This window comes from Schistocerca americana, chromosome 8, assembly GCF_021461395.2.
Source record: "Schistocerca americana isolate TAMUIC-IGC-003095 chromosome 8, iqSchAmer2.1, whole genome shotgun sequence".
Taxonomy (NCBI): Eukaryota; Metazoa; Arthropoda; class Insecta; order Orthoptera; family Acrididae; genus Schistocerca; species Schistocerca americana.
This window is the reverse complement of record NC_060126.1, coordinates 467386722-467401617: the sequence shown is the minus strand read 5'-3', so window position 1 is coordinate 467401617 and position 14896 is coordinate 467386722. Positions and strand designations below refer to the sequence as shown.

The 14896-nt window shown below is 42.0% G+C and overlaps 1 protein-coding gene across 1 annotated transcript in view; it reads right to left on the bottom strand.

The window, feature by feature from the left end:
* The window catches only part of LOC124625796 (merlin), a 171733-nt gene that overhangs the window by 102004 nt on the left and 54833 nt on the right, over positions 1 to 14896 (bottom strand). Inside the window, exon 6 of the mRNA XM_047149248.1 lies at positions 8907 to 9013. Coding sequence (XP_047005204.1) covers positions 8907 to 9013 — 107 coding nt within the window. The remainder of the gene's footprint in view (positions 1 to 8906; positions 9014 to 14896) is intronic.

Sequence of the window (14896 nt, the reverse complement as noted above, 5' to 3'; positions counted from 1 at the left end):
GGGCAAGTCTTGCAGCAGGTACGGTCACAGGGGCAGGAGCCATTGGATAGGGAGATGGGTGCAGAAGGAGCATAGGATCCTTAAAATCCTTCCAAGAATTCCTCACACCCAGCATTGCTTCACAACCCTCAGGTCCCTACAAAATAAGCCTAACCTGTTCTCTGCAGAACTCCCCAAGCCCTACATTCCCTAAAAGCTGATGACTCCATCATTATCCTGCCAGCCTACCACTATGGTATTTGACCAACAGAAGTATGTTAGTAACGGACTACGTGAGCTGTCCAACACCTCTAAATAATACAGCGTCTGCCACCAAGATCTCATCCCTGCGATTCAAACTGATCTGCAGTCCCTCCTTGAAACCTCAGGCCCCTCAAAAAGACTAACATTGCAATCCGTAGAACTTTTTACCCCACCCAAACCACACACGCCCATCTTTAACCTTCTTCCTAAGATCCACAAACCCAATTGTCCTGCCATCCTTTGGTGGCTGGCTTCAAAGCACCCCATGAACATGTATCTGCCTTAGTTGATGAGCACCTGCAGCCCATAGTACACTCACCATAGTACACAGACTTCCTTCCTATATCAAAGATACTAACCATTTACTAGATCATCTGAAATCTGTGCCTGCCCCATTCCCACCACACACCTTGCTTGTCACCACTGATGCAACCTCCCTCTATACCAACATCACCCACGTACATGGTCATCTGCTGCTGAACATTTCCTCAGTCAGCGCCCACCTGATCCGAAACCTATGACATCCTTCCTATTCACCTTAATCAAATTTATACTTACCAACAACTACTTCATGTTTGAGGGGCAGACATACAAACAGGTCAGGGGTACGGCCATGGGAACCAGGATGGCTCCTTCCTATGCTGACTTTTTCATGGGTCACTTAGAGGGGGCTTTCCTCAGATCCATATGTCTTCAGCCCCTGGTCTGGTTAAGATACACTGATAACATCTTCGGTGAGTGAGACTGATCCGTTAAAAAAACCTAGAATCTCTGAGTACCTCCTCCCAGTTAATTTCACAAGGTCCTATTCCAAATCCTGTGCCACTTTCCTTGATGCTGATTTCATCCTCACCAAATGCAAGCTACACACTTTAAACCTACTAACAAACAACAGTACTTACATTTTGACAGTTGCCATCCTTTCCATTTAAAACTTTCCCCCCCCCCACAGAGCCTTGGCATTTGAGGCAAACGTATTTGTTCGTGTGCTGGTGTAAGCTGGCGCCAGCACACCATGTGGCAAAGAGACTGCGAGAAGATCAACAGAGGCCAAAAACAGACTTGCAGGCAATACACCACAAACACCCTCTCGGCTGCCACTATTTAGATCGCTGCCGCAGACTGGATGGCAAGTCTGCTGCAGTCTGTCGCACCCAAGCAAATCTTAGAGTAACAGGATTCAGGTGCCATAGCGGCCGATAAGTTTGACCAGGCCCCAATTTGTCAGGTCATTTCACCCCCTTGCTCACGACCGCCCCAAGCAGCCACAACAACGAGCGCGTACGTAGCTGCGCGGACAGACATGTAGACAGGTAAACAGACCTGTGAATTTAGTGAAGTCTTGCCCTAGATGTTTTGCTCACCATGAAATAAAGGACTTCCCATCACATAATGCAACATGTTACACGTGTTGAAAACAAGGCCACATCCAAACAGTTTGTTTTCAGCAACACAAAAATGCCGATTTTGCCCACTCCCATAAAAAACAGGCTCGTGCACATGCACTGAACATTGTATTTTCTAAACAAACAACAGGTTCTGACAAAAGTACGATTAAGGTTGTGCCGCCTCCTCTCCCTAGTGCTGTGCAACAACATTCTAACGAACTATTTGTCTCCTTATGAACTGCTGACCATCGTGTGAACTTTCAGTTAGACACACGTGCCTCAGTAACTTTGCTAAATTGTGCCACAAATTAACAGTTAGGCTCACCATGCCTTTCTAAATCTAACAAGCACCTCACTGCTTACAACGGACAGGAAATTCCAGTGCTTGGACAGGGTTGTTTGCCTGCCACTCACAAATATCACATTAGAACAGTGAATTTTACTGTGTTGAAATCCAGAGACAGTGAGTACATTTTGAGTTTAGATGCCTTTGATTTGTTTGGCCTTAGCATCCAAGACAACATACTTTCCATATCAGCTTTTGATCCAAAAGACAGTATTGCTAGCTTGCTTAAAGAATTCCCTGAACCATTTTCAGAAGGAATGGGAAAAGCAAATAACTTTGTAGCGCATGTTACATTGAAAGGCCATGCACAGCCTAAGTTTTTACGGGCCCGCTCCGTTCCAATTGCTTTAAGAGACAAAGTAGCCACAGAATTGAAAGAACTGCACGGTAATGGTTTGATTCCTCCCATTCAAGCTAGTCAATGGGCAAGTCCTCTTGTTTTGTTGCCTAAGCCTTCTGGTCACATTTGCATTTATGTTGACTTCAAGTCTACAAACAGTAGTTGATACTTATCTTTTACCTTGCCCACAAGAACTTATGAAAAGGTTTGGTGCAGGATGTTACTTTTCTAAGACAGATTTGCGTAATGTCACTTGTAAATTCCACTGGATGAAGAGTCACAGGAAGTGTTTATTGCCAATACACACTTAGGAATGTTCAAGTATTTGTGTTTGCCTTTCGGCAGTGCTTCCGCTTCCACCACCATTTTTCAAAGTTCCTTAGAATAGCTGACTGCTAAAGTGCCATTTTGTTCAAACTACCTTTATGATATTGTCATCTCAGGTCGTACACCAGAGGAACACATTGCCAATTTGCGTACTCTTTTTCGAGTCCTGTCAGAAGCAGGACTCAAATATCGTCTAAAAGTGTGACTTTTTTCAAACTGAACTACAGTATTTAGGTCATGTGATAAACAGTCATGGTGTGCACCCCCTCCAATCTCATTTGCTTGCAATCTGTGACCTGCTTGTTCCTTGCAATGTGTCTGAACTGCAGTCAGTACTAGGCAACATGACATACTACATTCGGTTAATACCGAATGCCGCTCAGATCGCGGCTCCGTTGAATCGCTTGGGTCACAAAAATGTGCTTTTTGTGTGGACTAAAGACTGTCAAGATGCATTTCAGAAACTCAAAAATCCTTTGCTTGTGACAGTTATTTAATACAGAATCTGCACTGTGCTTTCGCACGGAATTGATGCACGAGACAGGCTTATTTCTTTTGCCTCAAAATTGTTCACTCAAACTCAGTGATTGAAAAAGAAGCTCTCATTACTGTGTATAGTGTCACATAATTCCATCACTATTTGTATGGTCACAAGTTCCATTTAGTGACAGATCACAAGCCATCACAGTCCTCGTTTCATCCGTCAAAGCCAGTTCCTGCATACACTGCTCAAAAATTGCAACATTGGGCTTTGTTGCTTTCACAGTATTGGTATGAAATAGTGTACAGACCAGTGGTAAAGCAAGGCACTGCAGACGCCCTATCTTGTCTTCTGATTGCTCCAGACTCTGATCAGGATTTTGAATTGCTGGAATCTTTTCCCATACACTATAGAAAAATTGCCCATGCTGCAGATGCAGACCCATATCTCAAGATTTTGCTGCAATACATTCACACCTCTCGGCCTCATTCATTGAACGGTATCCAGAAATCAGCTGTGCACTGATACTTTGCTCGTCAGCATAAACGTTCGGTACAACAAGGTGTGATTCTAGTTCAAAATGGCAGTGGACAATGGTGTGTGGTTATTCCCAAAGTGTTGCAAATGGATGTGTTGCAATTTCTCCATCAAGGACATTGTGGGATTATTCGCACTAAACAGTTAGCACGACGACATTGTACTTGACAGGGCATGGATGCCCACATTGAACAGGTGACAACACAGTGTCGTGCATGCGCAGAAAACCAATCTGCTGTGCCACAGACGTTCCAGCCTGGACCGAGACTCAATCGCCAAGTCAACGAGTGAACATTGACTTTGCAGGACCATTTTGGAACACTCTTTGGCTCATAGTGGTAGACTCTTTTAGCAAGTTTCCATTTGCGGTGCCTATAAATTCTACCATGTCACGTAGCACCATTCAAGTGTTGTCCTCCATATTTTCCATCAAAGGTTTGCCCGAGGTACTTGTGTTGGACAACAGACTGCAGTCCACCACACGTAATTTTGAAGAGTTTTGTGAATGCAATGGCATTCATCATCTAACAAGTGCTCCGCTTCCCCGCAGTCCAACGATGAAGCAGAATGGTTCGCAGGCATTTTCAAGCAACAGATCGCCAAGCTTTGCACCACCCACACAAGGGAACAGGCACTGCAACTCTTTTTCACCTCCTATTGCTCCCACCCACGAGACGGACCATCACCGGCAGAACTTATGCATGGCTGATGCCATTGGACACTGCTACACTTGTTACACCCACTGCAGCATCCGGCACCGCCAATGGTCCACAAGTATCACTTTGTGCCAAGCTATCTCATTCTTTTTAGGGTTTATGGAAACTGTGGGCACTGGGAAAGAGGGGTGATCCAGGAAAGCATTGGCTCTTCCGTGTATTTAATTGCAGGTCCCAATGGTTTGAAGTGCCGCCACCAGAACCAAATTTGAGCGTTTCATTTGCCCTGTGATTCGGATGATTTTATCCCCACAGATTCACAGCTTCACAGGACTGCATGGCCTTTGCAGCCGCCTGCTGGTGCCACCAGGGCACCCCAGGAGGAGCGGATCGATGATGCACCATTGGCCTGTTCGCCAATCCCACGGACCTGGATCCACCATCGCCATTTCCATTGCCATCACCGTCACTTTCATCAACCCCGCACACGCCCTCAGGCCTGGACGTGTGCCCTGGCAGCAGTTTTCCAGAGGATGTTCCTGTTGCCTCGCAAGCCAGATGGCAGGGTACAGTTAGGAGTATGCCATCATCCACACCTATGGCTCTTGGCTCATCTCTACGTCCAGTGACTGCCTCCTCCCCACTGCCATTCACAGCCTCACTACATGACAACAGCGCAGCATTTTTTTTTTTCACCCCATGCGGCAAAGAGGTTGCCAGAAGATCCGACAGAAACCAAAAATAGACTTGCAGGCAATGTGCCACCAATGCCCTCTCGGACGCCAGTATTTAGATTGCTGCCACGGACCAGAGGGCCAGTCTGTCGCAACCAGCGAGCCATTGAGTCTGCCGCTAGCTCAGAATCAGGCAGCCCATAGTGACCAAAATTGTGTAAATAGTGTATTTCACCATCAGTGAGGCTAAAGTGGACTAGAACAGAAGAGCTTGTACCACAACACCAATGTAGAATTAAGTAATTTTCAATTTTTATGAATAAAGAATCCAGTTAATATATGCGTGCAGGGTACTGGCCACCAATCAACATCCTCTCCTTGCTTCCTTGGTACAAGCCTGCAAGAGACAACGAGATGACATAACAGTTTGGATGCAGACTCTTTACAGCAATACACCACCATTTTCACCTCAGCTTTCACTGTACGTAATTACCCCACCAGCCTAGTTCAAAATCAGATTTCCCAGGCCATCACGTCCAACCCTGGTACTGCTGATCCCTCCAAAAAACAACTTCGGAGCACATTACTGGTCATTCAGTATTATCCTGGTCTGGAATGTACTAATCAGATACTTCGAAAAGGCCATGACTTCCTAAAATCATGCCCTGAAACGAGATTCTTTCTGTCTGAGATTTTGCCCACCATTCCTAGAATAGCTTTTTGTCGCCCTCCCAATCTCCACAATATTCTCGTCAGTCCCTACGCTCCTTCTGCATCCATCACCCTACACTATGGCCCCTATCCCTGTGACTATTCCCACTGCAAGACTTGCGCTATGCACCATCCTACCACCATATATATCAGACATGTAACTGGCGAAATATACATATGCTATCAAAGGGAGAGCCACCTGTGAAATGACAGCTCATATACCTGTTGTTATGTAAACATTATTCAGCCTTTTACATTGGTATGACTACCGCCAAATTAACAGTTAGGATGAATGGGCATAGCAGAGGGTGTATAATTGCAACACAAAATATCCTGTTTCAGAGCGTGCTCTACAACATGACAATCGTGACCTTGGTGCCTATTTCACCGCATGCGCCATCTGGATTCTTCCCCCAGACATCAGTTTCTCACAATTAGCAGTTGGGAACTAGTGCTGCAACATATACTCTATTTTCGCCATCCACCTGGCCTTAATTTATGTTAATTTCTTCCGCCTCAGCATCTCTTCACAGCAACTACTATCTTCACTCCGTTTTAGCTTTCTACATCTTCAATTTTCTTACCTGTCTATTTTTCAATGCCCCCTCCCACCTCTCTTACATACTACAATGCACTTAGCTTTTCACTCTTATTAACTCGTGCAAGATGTTTAAGCAGTAATCTCTGTCTTGCATATTATCCTGTCTTCCACCTTTAAGCTCTCTGGTTTTCAAATCTCATCCAGGGCAGTCCCCAACAATCAGTCTTTCCTTTCAATCCCACCTGGTAAGTCTCTCATGACCTGCAGTTCTGGGTGACTACCCTAAAATATACCCTTTTTCCTACATCTCTCCAATCCTTTTCCTTTACCCTTCTTCCTTCCCCTTCAACCCTTCTGCCTGAAGGAGGAGCCACTGGCTCCGAAAGCTTGCCTAATTATGACCTCCTTTTACGTCTGTGCTCTACCGCCACTTGGTAAGCAGATTTTTTTATCTATTCAAATTGAATTATTTTGTCAAAATTAATTGTTCTCTCTCTCTAGTCCACTGTCCTCTGCCACGCGCGTGCCCCCCCCCCCCCCCCCCCCCACACACACACACACACACACACACACACACACACACACACACACACACACAGAGTGAGAGAGAGAGAGAGAGAGAGAGAGAGAGAGAGAGAGAGAGAGAGAGAGTGTGTGTGTGTGTGTGTGTGTGTGTGTGTGTGTGTGTGTGTGTGTGTGTGTGTGTGTGTGCGCGCGCGCGCGTGGGCGCGCGCGTGCGTGGTTGGGGGGGGCGCACGCGCATGGTGGAGGACAATGGGATAGAGGGAGAGGGAGCCACGATTCTAGTGTTTTTCTGTAAATCTGTAGAACAAGTTCTGGCAATCTGGAGTGCAAGCCTCTGTCCTGTCTCATTCTTATGAGTCAGTTACGGTGAACAGAGGCATGAGCAGTTCCATGGCTCGTTCTCTTGACTGAAGGTGGTTTCTTTCTAGGATAGCCATGACTTGAGGGACAGGGAGTTGCAGGTTACCTCGCATGTGTTCAAACTCACAGACAAGAGCTGTTTTTCTTGAAGGCTAGGGGGTGGAATACGGCCCAATCATATTCTGCAGTAGAGTAGACCAGTCTGAATGCTGAAGTGTGCAGAGTTTCAGCAGTAGAGCCCCAGGCTGCTCCACACAGCTTATGTACAGCATTGTGCCTACATCATATCTTCGCTGTGGTGTTTTTCAGATGCTTCTTGTAGGACAGTGTCCGATCCAGCATAACTCCTGGATGTTTTGGATGCTGATTGTGGTGAAGCAGTCTATCACCAAAATAGACCTGAAAATGTCCATTTGTTGCTCTGTTGAACAAATGAAAGCATGCCATCTCTGCCTTGGTGCAGTCTGCTTTCAGTCTCCATTACCACCAGATCAGATGCTAAGATGACTCTTAGTTCTCCAATATTTCAATGTACTGCTGCCAGCACTCAGTCATTAGCATATCAAATTAAGTGATCTAGTTTCAAGCATATCAGCAGATTAAACAGCAGTTGGACGAGGACAGATACAGAGGTAGTACATCATTTAGCGTCTTTGAAGAGCTTGTCCTATTGCCCAGCATGATCCAAAATGACCTGCTGCCAAGAATGCTATTAATAAGTTGGACTGCTTTTCTGCATGGGATGACTTGAATGAGTTTGTACAAAATATCATGTCTCCACACTGTATAATAGGCTACTGACAGATCTATAAATGCAGTTGAAGCTTTAAAATTCTTTTGAAAGCCAGTGTCTATTTAGGTTGTGAATGACAATCTGGTCTGTACAGGTTCTTTCTGGACAAAAATTGACTTGTTCACTTGGAATTTTTCCAAGTACTATGGCCGAGATTCTTTGTAGATGACTCTTTCAAAAAGCTTGTATATTGAGCTAAGAAGAGTTGTCAAACAATAGCTTTTTGGCCCACTTCTTGGCTTTACTGGCTTAAGGACAGTGATGATGTTGGGCTTTTTTATTTCATATGGGATTCTCATACTCATCATGATATTGGCAAAGAACTCCACTAGCAATTTTTTGGTACATTTATCACAGTTTAGGATGGATTCGGGATGAATTCCGAAGGCCCTGGTGTCTTTCCCACTTTAACATCTTTGAGTGCCAATAGACACATAAAAAAGATATAACACTGTCCTAGCATTTCAAACTATTAGTTCATTCCTTGGAGATAGCAGGAGAAAGTTAAAAAGGAAGGACAGGTAACTCACACCCAAGGCCGAGAGGGAGCCACCTGCTGTGAATACCAGGGAATACAATGATGAATAGTTGTCTCCCGTCATCTTACTTCTGACTTTGTAAGTCACAGTCCTGAAAATCAGTGGCTATGGTTTGATAACTGAAAAACTAGCCACTTGTGAGAAATAAACAAACACAATGACCATCATGTTCAGTTGCATCCCTTCATTACAGTTGGGGATTTCACAGCTGGAAGTAAAAAACATTAGCAAAGAGTGTTCTGCTTCCTCCTCCTATACAGAAGGCGCCATAAAAATGGCACTGAAGTCTCCATATAGTATTACACCAATATTTTCCAATAAAAGGGGGTTATCATAGTTACAAGGTTACCCAAGGAATAACCTGAATTTAAATTAGGGTACCTAAATATCTATTACTAAAAATTTACTTTCTGCAAACTCAAATATTATCGCAAAAAATGCTTACCTCAGCTTTTCTTCCTTAGCTTGGGCCTTCATTTGTTGTACTTCCATAGTATCGGGCTTCCTACGTCTCATAAATAGATCATGGTTCCCAATACACAGATCTAAAATCTATCACAAGAAATATGTCAACATCTCATACAAAATTTAGATTTAACATTGATATGTATTACCTCACAAATGTAAAATACAATTAATGGAATTTCCCTATGGGAAGGTATTAAATCTGATCAAAACACCATATACTGCCTAAAAAGATAGATTTCTTTCCTTCTCCTCTGGTTATTATTCTAACTTTACACAGCATTGCTTGCAAATATATCTCGAAGACAATTAAATAACATTGGATGAATAAAATCTCTTTCATTTGTCTATCATTTATATGCAAAAATGATAAGCAAAGGTTAAGATGATAGCTATCTTGAGAACAGTTTATGACATGTAAAATATGAATGATGCTATCCAGAAGTGAAATGACCATTGCACTTTAAGACAGTGAAATTTGACCTTTGAGTGAGAGAGACCAGAGTTGTGTAACAACTTTCCCATTTGTCACAGGTCTTTCATTTTTTTTTATTTAATGTGTTACATTAACTGGAGTGTCCATTACAGTGGGAAATGAGGATGATATACAATTAATCATCAATCAGAAATCTATCCTCGAATTTCACGTAAAGGTACGTGAAAAGGACAAGAAACTTTTAAAATAATGAAAAGAAGCATATGATATAGAATTCCCAAATTCAGGTGCAGGGAGCATTTTTAATATGTTAAACATAGCATGACACATGAGAGTACAAAAGGACATTAATAAAACAATGGAAACTCCAGGCAGGAATATCAGCAATGTAGGAAAAGACAAGATTGCAAATTACCGTAAAGAAGACACATTGCTAGAGTAATCATTTAAAGCCAGTTCTTGAAACTTTGTTAATAGACTTTCTTGTGATGGTTTATGTTGGTCTTCAACAGTCTTCCGCTTCAGTTCCTTCAGTATATTTATGACGTCTCCCACAGATTAAATAAACCTGTGACCATTCATGCTGCCCTATTCTGCATTAATTCAATATCCCCTGTTAGTCCTATCTGGTACGGGTCCTCCACAATTGAGCAATATTCTAGAACTGGTTGTGCGGCTGATTGGTGGGTAATCTCTTTTGTAGACTCGTTGCATTTCCCCAGTATTCTAACAATCTGTCTTCTCCTACATTGTTAAAAGAACATTAACAGACATTTATGAATGAAGTTTCATTACGAAGAATCATCTCCTACTGTCTGAAGACAATAGCAATTAGACAAAGTATAAGCTAAAAAGATGTATGCAATGAAATCATACTGATGCGGTGGCCAATGTACTCTGCCACCTTGTCTAAACTATGGATAAAACATTAAAATCTGTTGAGCACTATCAATAATTTTCCACTCTTTGAGAGGGAAGTATGTAGGGCAATAAAAATCAGCACATTAATAGGATCTAGCAAATGCTGTTACACAAAGTATTAATATTTCATCAAACAAGAACATATCACGTGGAAACTTGCAGCTCAACATACTACAGAAACTTTTGATATTTTGGTTCATCATAAACAATTATTTCTGTTTTTTATCTGTGGAGTAATATTTACAATATTAGCTGATCATGAAACAAACTAAACTTAAAACACACTGTGACACAGGCAAATTGCAAGAAATAATGAGAAAATTACATTTTTACATTATATAAACTGTAGTGGGTGGATGAAAAGATATTATAGTACCACAAAGCACAATTTAAGCTTTGCATCAAAGCTCATGAAAGAAGCTGTATATGTAAGAGAGACCTGCGGATGCCTGAAGTTTTCAGATAGATTATATAATGGCAAGAAGATACTGCAAAACCAGTTTTAAACTGCAAAACATTTCCAGGGGCATATCTAGACTCTGAACTTAATTTACTAGTTACCAGCTGCAGATTAAAACTGAATAAATTTCAGAAAGACAATAAATTAACAAGATGGAGCTTGAATGAATAGAAAGAACAAGTAGTTACAAGGGAGTACTAGGTAATGACTGGGTGAAACAGGGGAAAGGAATAGAATAGATGGTGAGTGAATAACTTCGAGAGATGAAATAGTGAAGGCAGCAGAGGATCAAACATACAAAAACACAAGGCACAATAGAAAAGTTTGGATAACAAACAATATACTGAATTCAGCCATGGAAAAGAGATAATACAAAATTGCAATAAATGAAGCAGGCAAAAGGGAATACAGACGTATAAAAATTGAGACCAACATTAAGTGCAAAATGGCAAAGCAATAATAGTTAGAGGAGACATGCAAAGCTGTAGAACCATGAGTGACTATGGGAAAGATAAATGTTGCCCCTAGGAAAACTAAAGAAACGTTTAGAGAAAAGAGAAGCAGCTACATGAATATACAGGACTGCTGGGTTTAAGGATATTGGGAAGCATACAAAGAATGTGTGCTGTCCAAACCATCGAATCCCCCAACAATCTAACCATAACACTCCCCTTTCTGGAAGCCACCTCTCATTTCACAATGGCCTTCAAATATTTACATTCTGCCATGTTCTATCCCTCACTAACCTGATGCTACAGAAACAAATCACCATGATGAAGGCATCCCTGAACCTCCTCTGCCCCCTGATAATGTGTACCACCAACTACCAACACCGTATCTCCCAAACTGAAAACCTTGCCCTTCAACAACTGGAAGATAATCTGCAACATCACAAAACTGTGTCCTAATATCCCACAAATCCCAAAACCTAAACAAAACTAAAATACAGTTCTCAATCTATTCACCAGAACAAGCAATCCTACAGAAGTATCATCTCTATTCAGAGGTCTCACCTTCAGCCCCTCACAAAGATATTATCAATCTTTGTGAGGGGCTGAAGGACTCATGATGGGCTCATCCAAGACCTACTCTTCTTCTCCCAATTGCTATAACTGAAACACTTTTTTTGCTACCAAGACCTTCAACCAAAGACACATTAATTGCAATGCTGAACCTTGCCTCTCCTATTTCGTACTACCATCCAAATGTGACCTTCCCACTCTTCCACCTAACCTATGCCTGGTTATTCCTTACCTGCAACTTATCACAATCCTTCCCAAGTCTCTCTCTAAGAACACAACCCTCACAAAAAAAGGAAAAACAGCTGTTCAAAACCTCAAAGCAGGCCTTGATTTAATCATCATTACCAGGGGCAAAGGTTCCATCAGTATCGTAATGAATCACAGCAATTAACTGACAGGAGGCATATGCCATCTGTCTGTCTCCTTCACCTACAAGCTCTGCCATATGATTCCATCCCAGAAGTTCAGCATAACCTATAATCCCTTTTTAAATCTTTAGTCCCATTCCAGAATCTCTTATTCGAATCCTTCTCCATCATGAATATGTATGTATGTATGTATGTATGTATGTATGTATGTACATAAGAGAGAGTGTGTGTGTGTGTGTGTGTGTGTGTGTGTGTGTGTGTGTGTGTGTGGGAGGGGGGGGGGGGGGGGGGGGTTAATCAGGGTAATAATCCACCCATCAACCTTATGCCCACATTCTACATGCTTCTAAAAATCTATATACGCAATTATTCTGGGTGCACTATTGAACTGTTTCCAATGCTTTTGTCAAGTGATACCACCTACCAACTGAATGTAACCTAGCCTTCCTATATTAAAGATATGAACCACTTCCTCCAATGACTCTAAACCATACTCATCCTATTACCACCCAAATTCCTACTTGTTATTACTGATGCAAACGCCCTACATACCAACATTCTACTTGCCCCATCCCAATGTCTTCAGACTCCAAACCACAACCTCATTCCTTAGATATCTAACTACATCTTCACACATAACTAATTCTCTTTCGAAGGGAGATCTACAAGCAAACCTGGTGTGGCCACAGGCACTCACATGGCATTTTCCTATTCCAATCTGTTTGCAGACCATCTACACAAAATCTCCCAAGCTTTCCAAAACACTAAACCCCTTGTCTGGCTCATGTTCATTGAGCATTTCTTCATGCCCTTGACCAAAACATCCTATCCTCATGTCTACAATGTTTACATGTTTATCTCATTTGCTTCACTGGTCCTCCTCAGCCCAATGTGCCATCTTCCTAAACAATGACCTCTACATCTCTAATGGTTCTATCAATACTTTTGTCATTAATGAGCCAACAGACCATCAAAGGTACCTGCATTTTGACAGCTCACATTCCTTCCACACCAAAAAAATCACTGCGGTTTTGTCTCACTATTCGTGGATAGCACATGTACCGTGAATGGAGTTTCCTTACCCAGTGCACTGGACGTCTCACTAAGGCCTTCACAAACAGGCACTATCTGCCACACGTTGTCCACAGATAGATTTCTCACAATATATCCTCAAAAACTCCTTATCCTTCCATTACCCTCAAGAGCCAGCAGTAAAAGAGCACCCCCAGTGTCACCCAACATAATTCTGGACTGTAACAACTGAGCCATACCCTTAGCAATGGAGACTGCTTCAATTACCTATCATCATACCCAAAACACCTTTCCTTCTGCCGCCCACCCATCCTACACAGTATTTCCCACACATCCTATGGGCTTTGACAAATGAGCTCACGAGCATTGCGGTTGAAAATTTCCCTGTTTGCTTCCAAAACCTCCAGAAACGTTGGCAACTGCTTATAGATAGCCAAGGAGACACTTTGACAGGAGCTAGCATAATCACTAGGCAAGTGCAATTTTCTATTTTCTTTTTTTTTTAATAAAAAAACCCATCCTGGAACTTTTCTGACAAAGGGTGTACATTCGCGGATTCATTCATAACTGAAATACATGGTTTTTAATATTCCTATGTTCCTCCAAGTACCAACTGAGTATTCCATAGGTGTTGTTGCTAGATTCATCACTTAAAGCTGGTTCTCGAAACACTGTAAATAGGGGTTCTCAAATAGTTTGCATCTTTCTCCAAGTGTCTACCAGTTCAGTTTTGTCAGTACCTCTGCAATGCTCTCCCAAGGATCAAACAAAAGTGTGACCATTGGTGCTCCCTTTCTTTGTACACACACAATATGCCCTGTTGGTCCTATTTGGTATACATCTTTCAAACTTCAGCAATATTATAGGATGGGTCGCACATGTAATTTTATTAGCAGGCTGACTGCATTTCCCACGACCTTAATCTGCGCATGAAATTTTTGAGAATGTATGTTTGGAACATAGTGTTGAATGGAAGTGAATCATGGACTGTGGGTAAACAAGAAAAGAAGATAATTGAAGCATTTGAGATGTGGCACTATTATGTGGACAGGTAAGATAAGAAATGAGGTGGTGCTCTCCCACATCAGTGATGAGGAGAAGAACATATGGAAAACATTACCAAAAAGAAATGACAGGATGACAGGACATGTGTTAAGACATCAAGGAATAACTTCCATATTATTTAAGGGAGCTGTGAAGACAGAATGGAATATATTGTGAAGATAGAGCAATGGAGCATATTCAACAACTAATTGAGGACAAAATTAAGCTGTGGAGGTCACTGGGTTCAAGTGGTATTCTAGGGTGGAGAGATAGGCACAGGATACAAAATCACAGGGGAGTTGCATCAAACCATTCAAAAGATTAATGAAAAAAAAAATAATAATAATAATTTTCTAGCAATGAAACGAAATCTGGTACCTGCTTTACCTGGAACTTTAGCTATGTGACTGTTCCATTCCACATCCCTACAAACAGTACATCCAGGTATTTGTAAGAGCTGATTGATTTCAATTGTGACTCACTGATATTGTAGTCATAGGATACTACATTTTTTATGAGGGGACCATTTCAAGCAAGTTGTCAATCTCTGCACCACTTTAAAATCTTATCAAAGTCCAACTGAACATTTATGCAGCTTTTCTCAGACAGTACTTCATTAAAGATAATCACAGCTGCAAAAAGTCCTGAGGTTGCTATTAATGTTGACCACAAGCTCATTAATCTACA